Below are 14,494 nucleotides of genomic sequence, written 5' to 3'. Positions count from 1 at the left end.
TATGAAAAACTTTAATACATTTTCCTTCTGCAGATACTTCCTAAGTTTTGCTTGTCAGTGCTTGAATGCAGTTGAGTTGTATCAGATCACTATCCTCCCAAAACCGCCTGAGGTCCGTTCCCAGCTTCAGGGCGTTTGTACTTTACATTCCCCACAGAGTGCTGGTTATGTGCTTCAATGTGGTAGTGTGGTGTCAAATCACTGCAACAGAGTCCAAAGCTGCTTGAGGTCCCATTTCCACACTGTGGCATCTGCCTCCATGCCTACAGGCTCAGTGAGCGCTGGTTTATCTTGTTATGTGGTGCCATACTTTTATACTTCCAAGACTTTCTGAGGTGCTATTGGAAATCCACTCTGTGATTTCATAGAACACAACCAATAGCTAGGAGGTGTAGCGGTCTGGCTTCAACGATCATGTTTCAGATACATAGCTTGTGATCATAATGTCGCTTATTAGCGGGAATGCTATTGCTTACGTAAGTCTCTTGTGAAAAATGTAAGGCGCCTGCGTTTGGTCTGCAGCCCTTCTTCCAGTTGGTTAGTGAGGTTGCACCCAGCACTTTTCTTCTCAGTTTTTCCCACATTTGAAAGGTTTTAAGGGATTTTGAGAGTTTCATATTGATCCCATAGCTTAATGGTTTGATGTGGAAATAGTTTGCACAAAAATGCCCCAGCTATCACGACTTCATACTTATTCTTTTACAAATATGGGTGTGAGCAGTAACAGATTGTCAAATTTGCCATTGCTGTTCTGAGCATTTATTATAGACTATAACTAAGAAACGTTTCTCAAGGTAATCTGGTTACTAGGACAAGGCAATCCCTTTCCCAACCCTTAACAAATAGCAGATTAATCAGTGGCTATACACTTTAAGCCACAATGCTCTAGATACACCTCTTTTGGTTTTCAACACAGGACACTTACAGCTGTCTTCTAGTTGCATGGTTAGGTATGATTTATAGGTAATTTTGTTAACCAACTTAACTTACCTAGAGTACCTGAGTATGAAACTTAACTTTTATGTGTAGCTTGCAGATACCACGTTACACATACATTGCAGTACAGCAGATTCCTGTGTGAAAGTATTGTGTTTTTAGTATGTATTATCTAAAATATGTAACCTACAAATTATGGTTAGAGTTAAACCCAGGAATCCGTTTTATGTGTAAAATGTTAAAGCCAAAGTCAATCTTGAGATTGGAATGAAACCAGGTATACTGTATGTGGTCCCTTCAAAACCCTTCTAAATAAGTATATGTAAGACATGCAAAAAATACCCTGACATTTTAGCCACAGCCTGTTAAATATTATGTTTATGGTTTGATAGTATGTGTTCCCAGAGTCTTCATTGCTCCCTTCTTCAATTTTTCCCCCCTCAGAAGATGGTGGTAATCCCTTTTTACCAACACTCTTCTTCCTGTTTCCCCGTTGCCGGTCTGTCTGTGGCTCTGCCAGTGTTTATATCCCAGGGCTTGGTGGCTGGCTGATATTGGGTTTTGTGGTGTTGTAGCTTCATTCTTCCAAAAACCATCCAAAGCCCCATTTCCACACCCTGACATCTGTTGTCCATATCGTACCCTGGAGCTTAATGGCTACTCACTCTGGTCAGTGTTTACCAGCTATTGTGTTTGTGAAACCAAAGTGCTGAGGCACTGCTGGCGCCTGAGGTTCCAACGTGAGTCAGCTTCCAAACATTCGGCACTATTATCCTGAGCCAGGCTGCTCTCTCTGTTTCCCTCCTGGTCTCTTAATTCAGTTCAACACAGTTACTGCGTTGCTTGGTAGTTAATTTGTAAGGTATTATTTCCCCCAACATTTTAATTGTTTCAGCCTTATTATAAGATTCCTTTTTACCTCGTGGCTGCACATGGCTGATGTTGCCTGTTGGTCTTTCTTTGTGTATCTGTCAAAGTGTGATGCTGCCAAAGGTATTATATTTAGTTCTTAACATGGTTTATCTGTCAGTCTTTTAGCATTGTAAAGATGCATTTCATGGCATACATTTTTGATTGTTGAATAGGACCTTGTTAAACTCTCTTTGAATACGACCACTGGGAGATGAACTTTAGAAAGACTTTAAATCTGAGTTTTAAACAAACTGTGACATGTTTTCATGCTTTAATGCTCAAAAAGGTAGTATGTAGTTTTGTTAAAGAAGTAAACAAAGGAGTCCCATGGAAGCGTTTCAGGAAGGGAGAGAAACTCCCTCTGGATGGAACTTTGGGGATTTTAGCCTTTGCAGACCATTTACATGCACACAAACCTAGATAACACACTACAGGAAAGGAGAACCATTTTCAGTTTAATCTTTCAGACCTAAAGCTTTCAATTTCATCATTTTCATTAAATGTTTTCGACTTTTCCACTTTTTATCCCAATTTTCAGTTTTCATTTTTCTTTTTTTAATTGTATCTCTGTGGAAAATGATACCCCATATGTTAAGTAATGCAGGAGACTAAGGGTTGCAATTACAAACCCCGGACCATCTGGTTAGCTTTTTGTGTATTGCTCTTCTCCTTTATAAGTGACTGCGGATGAAGTATCCTTGGGCAAGGCATTTAACCTCCACATTCTCCAGTGTGGCTGTGCATTAGCTAACAATAGAGTGATGGTTCCAGGAGCAAAGTGCAATAAAGAGTTTACTTTTTACGACAAATCCTTCATTCCCCAAACTAGTCAACACTTGTCAAGGTGTGTTGTTTGGTATAATAATATAACAATGCCACCATACTGTCAGGGCTTGAGTTTGCATTTCCACACTGCGCTGTCTGCTCAGCCAAGCACTGCAGGAGAACAGGGCAATGGACAGATTAAACATAATTACCTTGTGATGCTTGTTAGGGATTAGGTGTGTGTGTCTGCATTGTAGTGTAGGTTTGTGTGTTTGCAACATCCTCCGTCCATCAGTCACCATATTTGTTTTGTCACACCACACCTGTTCCCGTTACGCGCTATAATCTGCCTAGATAAATCACATTACGGTTTCGGTGGCGCGGCTGAGCGTTACACTGCCACAGCCTCGCCAGTGAAGCCAAGCCGGCATAATAACTTTCAATTAAACCCCTCGGATGATGCCTTCGGTCGCTGCTTGTTTGATACTGTTATTTCTTTCCCGCCCTCTCTTTATCTCACTTTTTTAGTGTTTTCCAAAGCCGAGGGTGTGATTTTTCTTCATTAAAACTTAAATCACGGCCGTCGTATAGCTCAGTGGGTAGAGCAGGTGGCCATATACTGGGGTTTGATCCCCATGCGGCAGACCCAGGTTCGAATCCGGCCTGAGTCCCTTTGCCGCGCGTCTTCCCCTCTGTCTCCCCGTTTCTGAACTGCACTATATTATTTTTATTCTTAAAAAAAACTTAAATCACCTGTTATGGGCAATTTGGTGGGGTGTGTGTCAAGGTTTGTATGGTGTGTTGAGGTTTCTTTATAGTGTGTGTATGTCTGGTAACCATTTTCAGACTTTAAACCAGTCGAATGGGAACAGTTTATGAATGCATCGATACATTTTCTGGCCTTAGTTTGATTGTGTGTGTGAGATTACGCAGATGTGAATATAATACTGTGTCTCTTTTACCTTAATCTTACTGCTGTATTGTCTCATTTCTGTATTTGAGAAGACGACAATGAAAGAATCTAAATGAAAACTTCATAATAAGAAATAAAAATGACCAAAGGAATATATATAAGCAGAATGTTGGTAATGAAAATAAAAAAGGAAAAAACTTTGCATGTTAGCCAGTAGCAAATTACTCGCATAACATTCAGTATCTTAAAGTATTAATGATTAATTACATTGAAATAACAGATAAAAACAAGGATGTGATGGATAAAGCAATCAATCAATTGGGACTCATTTTAATTCTTCATATTTTCTTGGTACATTTCTGAGAATAATGCCTATTTACTGTTGATTTTATTTGCTAAATAGAATACAATATATAGGTAAAGAAAATCATAGCATACTCAGTGAATGACATAGCATTTCTTTTTTTTAAATCAATCATTTCCTTAATCTCCCTTTTGTTCCAGTTGTTTCCTGAGACGGGGCCTCGCCAAGGGGGCACCCGGCTGACCATCCTGGGGGAAAACCTTGGGCTGCAGTTCAGAGACATCCAGATGGGCGTCAGACTGGGGAAGGTACCCTGCGTACCCATCGAGGAGGAGTATGTGAGCGCAGAGAGGTACGTTAAGGGACAAGGGACAGACTCACAAGCACAGAAACACATTCACAAACTGTGACAATGGCACCTCAACCAGAACACGTTTTGTGGGTGCACATTCAGCCTCATTCAGCAGCTGGAACGATGGTGATAATAGGGTTTTCTTTGTGTGTGAATTCCATCTGTTGTTCCCCTCCATTACTCCCTACATATGCTCTTTCCTTTATTTTTCTCATCCTGACATTTACTCCTCTGCAGGGTCCTACACGGCTGAGGAATTGAGTTCACGCAGATCAAACAAACTCTCTGTAGTGCACTTAGTTGGGAAATGACGCATGTTGAGATAGAGAGCATCTCTATTCAAATATTACACAAACACCAGTTATCTTGTACATTTTTCCTGACACCCATGCAACACGTCAACATGTGTAAGATGTATTTTTTTTAAATAATTTCCCTTCCTTCCCTGCTAGTTCTTACTCTTTTTTTTAATTTCATCTGTCGCTCCTCCTGAAACACAGAATAAATCTAGTTTAATATCATGTGACACTGCATACAAACCCTAATGAAGCCTAAAGCACATGGAGGCAAAAACCATATTAGATTACACATTTTCGGTTTAAACCTTTGATTAACTCAACCTGTAAAATATAGTTATGGACACTCAACTTCTCCATAAAGGATTTTCATCTCTGGAGCACATTACTCCCTGAAATCAAATTAATTCAAGAAATAAAAATCTTTTACAACACAGATTAAGTGCTGGCTTAAAGCAAACCAGAGTTCTACCCATTAATAGCTAATTGTGCTATAAATTGCCCAGGTATATTGTGGTATATGTATTGTGTGTAATTTCATATTTGTAGAGGCGTGTAGTTGTATAATACTAAAAGCTATATATTTTAACTACACTACACAAGAAGGCCCAACAGTTAAGAAGTAGCCATATCTATAAAGTCTCTCTTTTTTTTTGTTATGTTTGATTGCATTGTCCCTATCAAATAAAAATGGGTAATGTACCAGGTACTGTGACTGCAAAGTATGTTGCATATGTACGCAACCAATTTAAAGCAGCATTCGGTACAATTTTAGACATTTTGTAATGACTCTTTCAACTCTCCACCCACAGAATAGTGTGTCTGCTGAACGACGCCACCAGCTACAGGGTGCAGGAAGCTCCGGTGGAGGTGTGTGTGAGGGACTGCGTCAACGACTACAGAGCGCTGTCACCCAGGCCCTTCACCTTTGTTGTAAGCACCATACAAGAAGTCTATATTTTGTTCTACTTAGACTATGATGACTGAAAAAATATCCTTATTTCATGAGATACTGTATGTCTTGTAACTGAGCAAAATGTTTTGTTTGAAAAGTCAAAATAAGCCTCGTAATAGATGATGATTTCTAGTATTTCGGTCTATAGTTACCACAGGATGAGATTTTTCATTTTGGTAGCCATAATAAGTTTTATTGGAGGATCCCTGTGTTTTTACATGTAATATAATATGTCAACATTTGCAGTAGGTTCCTAGAACTTGCAGTTGACACCTCAATGTCCAATTGTTTCTGTGCGTTTTGCAGCTATCAGTCAGTACTCAGCTTTCAACCCCTTGAAATAATTGAGTTGTATTATTGAGCATTTGCTATTACCAACATATAATTATATAAAAGGTTTATGTCCTCTTATTGTTTGTTTTGTTTGTATAAATCTTCATTTGGTACGATATATTTGGATTTCTATATATAGACATTGTTGATGATGTCATCTGAAAATCTGAATAATCCAAAAGGTGCATTGAAATTACAGATCAAAACAAGGTGACATTCCAGTGAACATAATAATTGATGTTAAGACATATACATGAAAAGGCTGGTGTCCTTGAAGTCTTACATTTCTCTTAACATTCTAGGAATAATCTATACTCTATAATGTTGATTGTATTTACTAAATACAAGAACATGTTACTCCCTCTCCTCCAGACTCCATTCTTCACCCGTATCCAGCCATCTCAAGGGCCCATTTCCGGCGGCACCCGGGTCACCATCGAGGGAAGTTCGCTTAACGCAGGCAGCTACGTCTCAGTAGGCATCGGACAGCAGCCCTGCTACTTCAAAAAGTAAGGACGATGTGTGGAGAGGCTGTAGCTCAGGTAGATGGAAGTCCTCCAACTGGAGGGTGCTGCGATCTCCAGCCCCTGCAGTCAACATTTTAATGTGTCCTTATTCAAGATGCTTAAAGTTGAAGTCTTATGCTTTCTGAGGTTTTCCCTTTCCTGCATTGTGTTATAGGTTTTAGTGCATGTAAATGTTAAGCAAAGTCTAAAATCCAAGTAAAAATGTTAGCATCCCTGTCTGAAACCACTCAATTGGACGCCTTTTATTTCTTCATTAATATAGTGACCTTTAGCCATTGTATGTTTTTTTACCTCTTTGCATCTTAATCATAATCTCCTATTACAAGGATATTATAATTAAGATAAGCATTAGACAAAAATGAGTACTCCAAATTAACACTTCCTGTGTGTGTGAAAATCACAACGATATTAACATGAAGGTTAGCATGTTGTGTGTTTGTTCGGATCATGAGTTTGTGTGTTGCATGCTTGTTGCTCTCTTTGTCTGCCCTCACACAGGCTTTCCTTAATCTAGTGCATGAAAAAATCCAGAGTACCACCACACTTGCTTGCTTGTCAAATGCCTGGATTAGCCTCTCAGAGCTAATCTCTATTGAAGCCGCCATACGCTAGCTTTGATGTGACTGCATCATTCCTGTGCTCGCAGTAATCCAGCAGATTCCACTTCAACACAGCAACTCCATCCTTATCTGTCACACCCTAACTGTGTGACCGTGTTTCTGGCATCTTGTGAAGGTTGCCGGGACATGTGTGTCTTTGTGAATGGGGTTGCTATGGCGACAGGAAAAGGGGACTTGTGAGGGTGGATTTTGTAGATTTTCTCTTTTTCTCCCTCTGTCACACTCTCTCCCTCTCCGTGTGACTGTCATGGCGTATTGAGGCACAATGGAATGTGCAACACTACATTAAAGTGTACACACAAACATCACACACACACATACACATGCACAAACACACACACTCTGCTCCTGTGAAGTCATGGCCCAGAAAAGCAGCCACCAGTCAACTGTGCTAAATACATATTAGATAGCGAAGCTGCTGGGGACTGCAATTGAAAATGTTATTTTGCCTATGGGACTCGCAAGCATGGACACACACCCATACACACTCACGTGTAGAGACACACATACTCCCAATCCCTCCCCCTATGTTTATCGACTGGTGTTGTTGATCCTTGACAGAGCACCAATCATAGCAGGCAGAAACTTCATTAAACATGACTTCACATGACTTCTTTCTACATTGTTGTTTCTTGCTCTCCCTGCATTGAAATCTCACATTTGATCCCTTTCTAAAAAATTATGTTGCATGCAATACCATTGTCCCATTCGCCGCGTGTCATCCCCTCTTTCTCCCCCTTTCAACTCTGTCACTTAAATAAAGGCAGTGGTTGCCCTAAAACATATTAAAATAAGTAAATTCACCAATACATAAATGAATAAATACATAAATAAACAAATAAATTCATGAATAAATAAAGACTGTAGAGGACGGCTAACACCAGTCATAAAATATACTACACTACGTTATTTTCTTAATACAGGAGTACATCATGTGATGATTTTCAAAGTATAAATTCAAAATAAGATTTGTCAATAAAATTGCATCTAGCAAATCCTTGCATACATAGTTATTTTGCATAATATGCAAACATATACTATTAAAATAAGAACAAATGCATCTTAATCCCATGCGTTAGTGTAGCCACAGACAGTAAAATGCAGGCAACATATATTGTTTCAAGGTTTCAAGGTTTCAAGGTTTTATTGGTCATATGCACAGCAGATACAGCGTATATGTTGGCAATGAAAATCTTATGTCGCGTGCTCCTCCAACAACTCCACATACATGGTGCATGTTGTTGTTGCTAATGGCTCATTCTGCTGCAATCAAAAGCTCAAACTGTTATAAAACAAAACGTACATATATGAGCCAACTATAATCCCTGTGACCCAGCAGGCCAGAACAGTAAAGGATTTGACTTGCTGAAGTGCAATGCTCACAAATGGGATTATCTAATAAAATTAGCAGGTTACAATATGATTTTGAGAGAGAGAGACTAATTGACTTTCCAGGCTGGACAATGTTAATTACAAGCACAATGAGGAAGTCATTAAATATGTCATGGCTTCAGATCGGACCACTGTATGTAGGGACTGTCGCTGGAACTAGAAACTAATCATTGCCTCTTAATTATAATAATTCAGTTTTAAAGGTGATTATCAGGTTCTTCTGAGCAGCTTCTTCGCAGGAAATTGTACAGTGGCTCCCACCGTTCTCTGCAATCTTGTTCATGTTTGTATCTTGCATCGCTCTATTTATTAGAAATTTCCTGTGGGACCACAAAACTTCAATATCTTTCAAATCCCACAACAGTTTGTGATGATATTGTAGAATTCTGTCTTCACAGTGCACCTTGGGGCTTTGTGGAAATGTAGAATTCCCCTGAGTTGAAACTGTTTTCTTTCCAATTCATTTTGGTTTGGGATCATCCAACTTTTCCTATTTCTGTCCATCCAGGAGGAACGCCAATGAGATAGTGTGCATAACACCAGCTGGATTAGCAGCGAGCAGTGCATTAGTCACTGTGGACATTGATGATGCTGAGCTCCAGAACCCTGAGGTGAAGTTTAACTACACTGAAGACCCCACTGTCCTGAGGATTGAACCGGACTGGAGCATTGCCAGGTAATGTGGTAATGTGTTGTTCTCTCTGCATCATTTTGATTATGTAGTGATTTCTGTGCTCATTTGTTGTCCAATCATTGCTTGGTGTCTTTTTTTGTCCATTGACCTTTTGACAAAATAACACATTTTACACAAGATAGGATATTGGAACTGTTATATCAGGGGTATTCAACTCAAATTCAACGAGGTCGAGTTAGAGAAAATGTTGTCAAGCAAAGGTCCGGAACATCAAAATGCCTAACTCAGCAAACAACTGACTGTCTCATCAGACAAACAAAGTACAATTCAAAAAACAACAATATTTATTGTGTCTTGAACAGGGACAGTATAATACTGTAGATATTTGTAATGTTCCACTCGGGCTGCATTTAAAATAAAATAGAGAAAATTAATAATGCCTTTTAATTATGGCTGTTAATATCAATCCAAGCAGCTCTTACGAGTTCCTCAAAGAGCTCAATAACCGCACAATCTAGAGTCTTGTGTCCAAGCGGAAATAGGAAGAACGTGTTTTTTGTGCAAAATTGAAAGGCGAAGTGTCCCTTTAAATGTTAAACTAGATTTTGGTTTGGATTGACGTAGATTGTCAGACTTAAGCAGGATATTTTGAGTGGAAAATGATCAGTGGTGTAGTCTGATTGTCTGATTTGAAAAATGACAGTGTGAGTTTGTCAGATTATACAGCCCATTGATCGTTTGAATTAGGTTGTTGATTGAAGAGGCAGTTAATGCTGATCAGCTGATGGTATATGAAACAGTTCACTTAAATCTTCTATCATTTAAACTCAGATTTGCATATTCAGTAATGCAGTACTGCCAGTGGGAGGGCAGACGCAGGAACAAATTGGTCTTTTTGATGGAGACTTTGGTACCAAACCTTTTCCTCTGGGCTTTTCTCCAGCCTCATCTATCGTGCGTTCTTTTTCACATCGGGAGGTCGAGTGATTTTAATATTTCTTGGACTAATCAAGGTTTTTATTCTTTTTGGAGTTCAAACAGTTCATATATGTGTTTGATATTCTCCCGGCTAACCCAGCATTATTAATTTATCATTATTCTCATCATAGTGCGACCTAAGTCCAGAGACCTCGCACTACAGTCTTCTATCACTTTTAGTTCTTAGATTTTCAAAAATGAGACCATTGTCCTTTAACCGGGACATCCGTGAAGGATAGCTTTTCACCACCTCTCTAGACTTCCATCCCATAAGATCTGAAATGAGTTTTTGTTTGGTGCAGAAACAGTGGCCTGCAATCTAGCCCGCCATTGAATTTTATATATCTGCTGTAATGTTAAGTGATTCTTTCCGATGGTCTTTGTACCCTGCGAAAGGAGGTTATAGCACCCATTGAGACAAGTATTATTTATTTGTTGGTCCTCGTTTAATTTAAGTCCTGTTGGCATTGGGCTCATTTCTCCAAGTGTATATCTAAGAGCTACATGTTGGCGGGTGACAAAGGTCAAGATTGTTCTGCTTAAATTTCATGTCTATTACAAAACACCTCCTGTGATTCAACATTGCCAGATCACTGAGTTTACAGTGTTGGGTATATATTACCCACCTGTTCCACTAGCCCTATTTGATCTACCATATGTCAGAACACCTGCTGTATGCTTTTCCGTTCTATATTTTCTATGTTTTTGTTCACTTAATTCATTACCTATCTGTTTCAATGTATTCAATGTGTTGGTACCGGCAGCACATGTTTGCCCTTTTCCCCTCCTGCCCCTCCTTTCTTCCCTTTTTCTGTGTTGTTTTCCTCCCTGTGGTGACTCATCAGTAGATGGTGGCAGATAGATGCAGAGCTTGTTAGAGAGGAGTGTTGATGAATCCTGCCCTGCTCCCTTTGCCCAGTAGGACTGACCGAGAAGCAGCTGAGGCCCAATCACTGCAACACACCCCCCTGTGAGGGTGTATTTATGTGTGTGGCGCTCAAAACTGGGGTTCTACTTCAGCAAGCTCACTCAGGGATGATGATCCCAAATAAGAAACGACACATGCATGCACACACACACATATCCACGCACCCCACTGATTCCCATAGTCCCTGATGTTTGGCCCTACATCCCTCCTCCATCTGGCTGAGAAGACAAAACAACACACACCTTACCAACGGCGGCAAAGCTGTTTGTGTTGCTTCCGGCTAGTGGAGGCTTTAATTTAGCTGGTGCGTTTCAGCCAGTGCCCTCCGTCACAGTGGCATGCGCTGGCTCAGGTAGAAAGTAAAACGAGGCAGTGCGATGTGAGATCATATCGGTTCATATCGGCCTCATTGTCTGCCTTTGTGCTAATACATGCACGCCCGCAGAGCATTACCATTCTGCTTGGTTGATGATAGCAAGAGAAGATGAAAGACAGTGAGAAGAGGAGACAGCGAGGGGAGGGAGATAGAGTGCATTATCATTGTGCTTGGCTGATGATATTACATTTAGGAAGAAGACAGAGCACTTCAAAATAAATCAATGAGTAGTGCTCATCTGGGACACCGGGGAAAGATATTTGGGCAGCGGCAGAGGTTAGGGAAGCAATTTTGGACCTAATATTCAAATCTCCTCCCAAACCAGTTAGATAAATGGAGCTTAGAATGGGGATTGCCACTCCTACTGCCAAGGTGCCTTTAAGCCAGGCAAGGGCTACTATTCCAGTGCTGCTGCTTAATGGTAGCCATTAGAAAACAATTTCACTAATACTGGCCAGGCCTAACTATCAGTGTTCAGTCAGATTTGACAAAATCCTTAAAAAATAAGTCATCCATGTTTCCTTGTAAACTACAGGCTTGGGGAGGCTTAACAATTAATACAAATATAGGTAATTGCAACTTATTTGGCTAACAAGCCAGGAACATGCTACACTATTCAGTCATAATAGTTTCCCTGCAGCACTATAAGGATGGTCAGTGGTGGGATGTAATAAAGTACATGTACTGGAGTATTGTGCTTAAGTACAATTTAAGTATACAAGTGACTTTTACTTTTAATATTTTCAATCTATGCTGCTTATTTTCCACAAAATGTTGTAAACAAATATTGTACTTTTTTCTCCACCACATTTATACTACATGACAGCTTTAGTTACTTTACAAACTCAGATTATAAACCTGAAATATTAAATAATTGAACATTGACAAGCTGTGAGAAAATGATTAGTAATTATTACCCAGTCATTAATATATATAATTCTGAAATGTTAATCACTCTTAACAAGTACTTTCACTTTTGATATTTTAGGTCTATTTTGATGTCAATAATGTTGTACTTTTAGTTTAGTAAAAGTTTGAATGCAGGACTTTATAGTACTTTAGAGTACTACCACCACTGGGTATGGTCACCTATTATACATTTACATGGGACAAATCATTCCGATTATCAGAAAAACGATACCTAAATAGCGTCTTGTAGGTTTTTCGGTAAACTTTGCCACCAATGTCCATTTGATAATGAGGTGAATATTGTTTTCAGAGGTCAAGGTCACAATATATATTGTATCACTAAATATCCACTCAAAGTCCACTCAAGTGTATTATAGGATAAAATGAGGAAGTGGTGACATTTCAAGATTTGGAGGGAACTCTGATTTTTGACAGACAGTGATAGAGTATTGGACCAAAGAGAGGGCCATAAAATAAAACCAGAGGGAGTATCATTACAAAAAGGGAGGACAGAGTTGGCAGAAGAAGAAAGGGGTGCAGTCAGAGAGAAATACTAACAACAGTGGTTAGATTTCCCCAGCTATCCCTGAGAGTTTATCCTGATTGTCTTGTTGTCTGTTCTCTGAAGCATGTACCTGAGCTAAAGAGACTCACTTAGACAAAGAGAGGAGCACAAGGGACAGAGGGACTCAGCACAAATATACATCAAGCTGAGGAGGAGAGGGGGGAGGAGTAAAGTGGAGGCAGAGGACAGGCTGTGTTGTAAAAAGTGCAGTGTGCCTGGTCCCATGATGCAATTGCAAGGACATACTCATTATTTAATATCTTTCCATTTGTCTATTGCTACTTTGTTAAATTGTGGTAGTGTTTTATACAGGATTTGTGCATGTAAACGATAACATCCCAAAGTTCCCTCCAGAGGAAGATTCTCTCCCACACACTCCGCCCCTGCCTAAAACGCCTCAATTGTACTCCTTTGTTTATTTCTGTGACAGTGACATTTCTATGCACTTCAATTGGCTAGTGCTCCAACACTGTATGTGATATGGTAAGGGGCAGGATATTTTCCGACACATCTCTTAAGGATTTACCAACTTCAACAGAGCCAGCCAGCTAACCAATTAGAGCTCTGGTATCAGACAGAGGGTGAAAAGAGGTGCTGCATCACAGGCAGTATGAGAAAATAAAGGCCTTTGAATATGTAACAATAGAGAGAAAAAATACAAATATGAACCAGACCATGAGCTTTACAAGTTGCACAATTGTATATTTCTTAACATTATTAACCTAAGCTCAACAGAACAGATGTTATTTGTTCAAAGTTATTTTTGCCACATCATGGCAGAGTCTTATTGCAAACAAATAAGAGAAAGTGAATTCAATTAGAACCTAAAAGTAGAAGCAGATACGTCTTGCTACACCTACATCAGTTGTCAAAATATTGGTCAAAGGCTTGTTATTGTAGTACCAGCTACAATCAAATGTTTCACGTTATGCTGTTATCCAAAGAAATCCGGGATGAATTGGACTCAATCGCCTCAGTAATGGACAACCTGCCAAAATAATAAAGTACTGTAGCTGAGAAGAATAGCCAGACTTGAATCCCTTTCTCTGCTATCAATGCCAAAGATGGTACGTCTACCTTTTATAAATTACTCCATTTCCCTCCTTATCATTACCACATGCTGTTATTTTAAGTCTTCCTGGATTAGTGAGATATGGATGTCTAGTCAGCCAGACTCTCTATCCAAGATGTTAAGAGGCTCTGTCTTGGCTTCGTATCACCATATCACTCACTCTGCTGTTGGTGCTTTTACACTAAGTCGTTCTGGATAAGTGTCACATTAATGTCTACAATGAAAAGACACCTGCGTTTAATGAAATCAATGGTACCCACCAGAAGGAATGTGCATTGTTATCCTCCTGAGATAGAGGGTTGAAGAGGTTAAGCTGTAAGCTACAAGTCAATACCTCAGTGAGTAGAATGATGCTAAAACATTACCATTTAGTCATTTTGTCTGTCTTATGGCCTTTATAATGGCCTGTGGACAGGTAGTCTGTATCAGGTATCTAAACCTGCAGGGAGAACTTCAACTTCCTTGGATTACACAACGATTTGAACTAGCAGAGCAATGTCCTTTTTTCCTTTTCGAGGGAGGTAGGACTCAGCAGACATTGCCCCATCCTAATCTTGACTGGTGTTGATTGTCAGCTTCAGCCATCAAATATAATCTTACAATTCAGAACTAGCGGGTCCTTGCTGGAGTCACCACTAATCCACTTGCAGCTGCAAAAGGTAAATGTGCTCCTAATGTTTGTGTCCAATAGCCAAGAGTCCAAGGGATACTTTATGTGGCCCAGGGC

The 14,494-nt window shown here is 39.7% G+C and overlaps 1 protein-coding gene across 1 annotated transcript in view; it reads left to right on the top strand.

Annotated features, from left to right (window-relative positions):
* The window catches only part of plxna1a (plexin A1a), a 217,393-nt gene that overhangs the window by 151,100 nt on the left and 51,799 nt on the right, over nucleotides 1-14,494 (top strand). Inside the window, 4 exon segments of the mRNA XM_063884697.1 lie at nucleotides 4,031-4,182; nucleotides 5,291-5,411; nucleotides 6,139-6,275; nucleotides 8,814-8,981. Of these exon segments, the coding sequence (XP_063740767.1) occupies nucleotides 4,031-4,182; nucleotides 5,291-5,411; nucleotides 6,139-6,275; nucleotides 8,814-8,981 (578 nt within the window).

This window comes from Eleginops maclovinus, chromosome 1 (genome assembly GCF_036324505.1).
Source record: "Eleginops maclovinus isolate JMC-PN-2008 ecotype Puerto Natales chromosome 1, JC_Emac_rtc_rv5, whole genome shotgun sequence".
Taxonomy (NCBI): Eukaryota; Metazoa; Chordata; class Actinopteri; order Perciformes; family Eleginopidae; genus Eleginops; species Eleginops maclovinus.
Note: the sequence above shows the minus strand (reverse complement) of the source record. Positions and strands in the feature narration are given on the sequence as shown.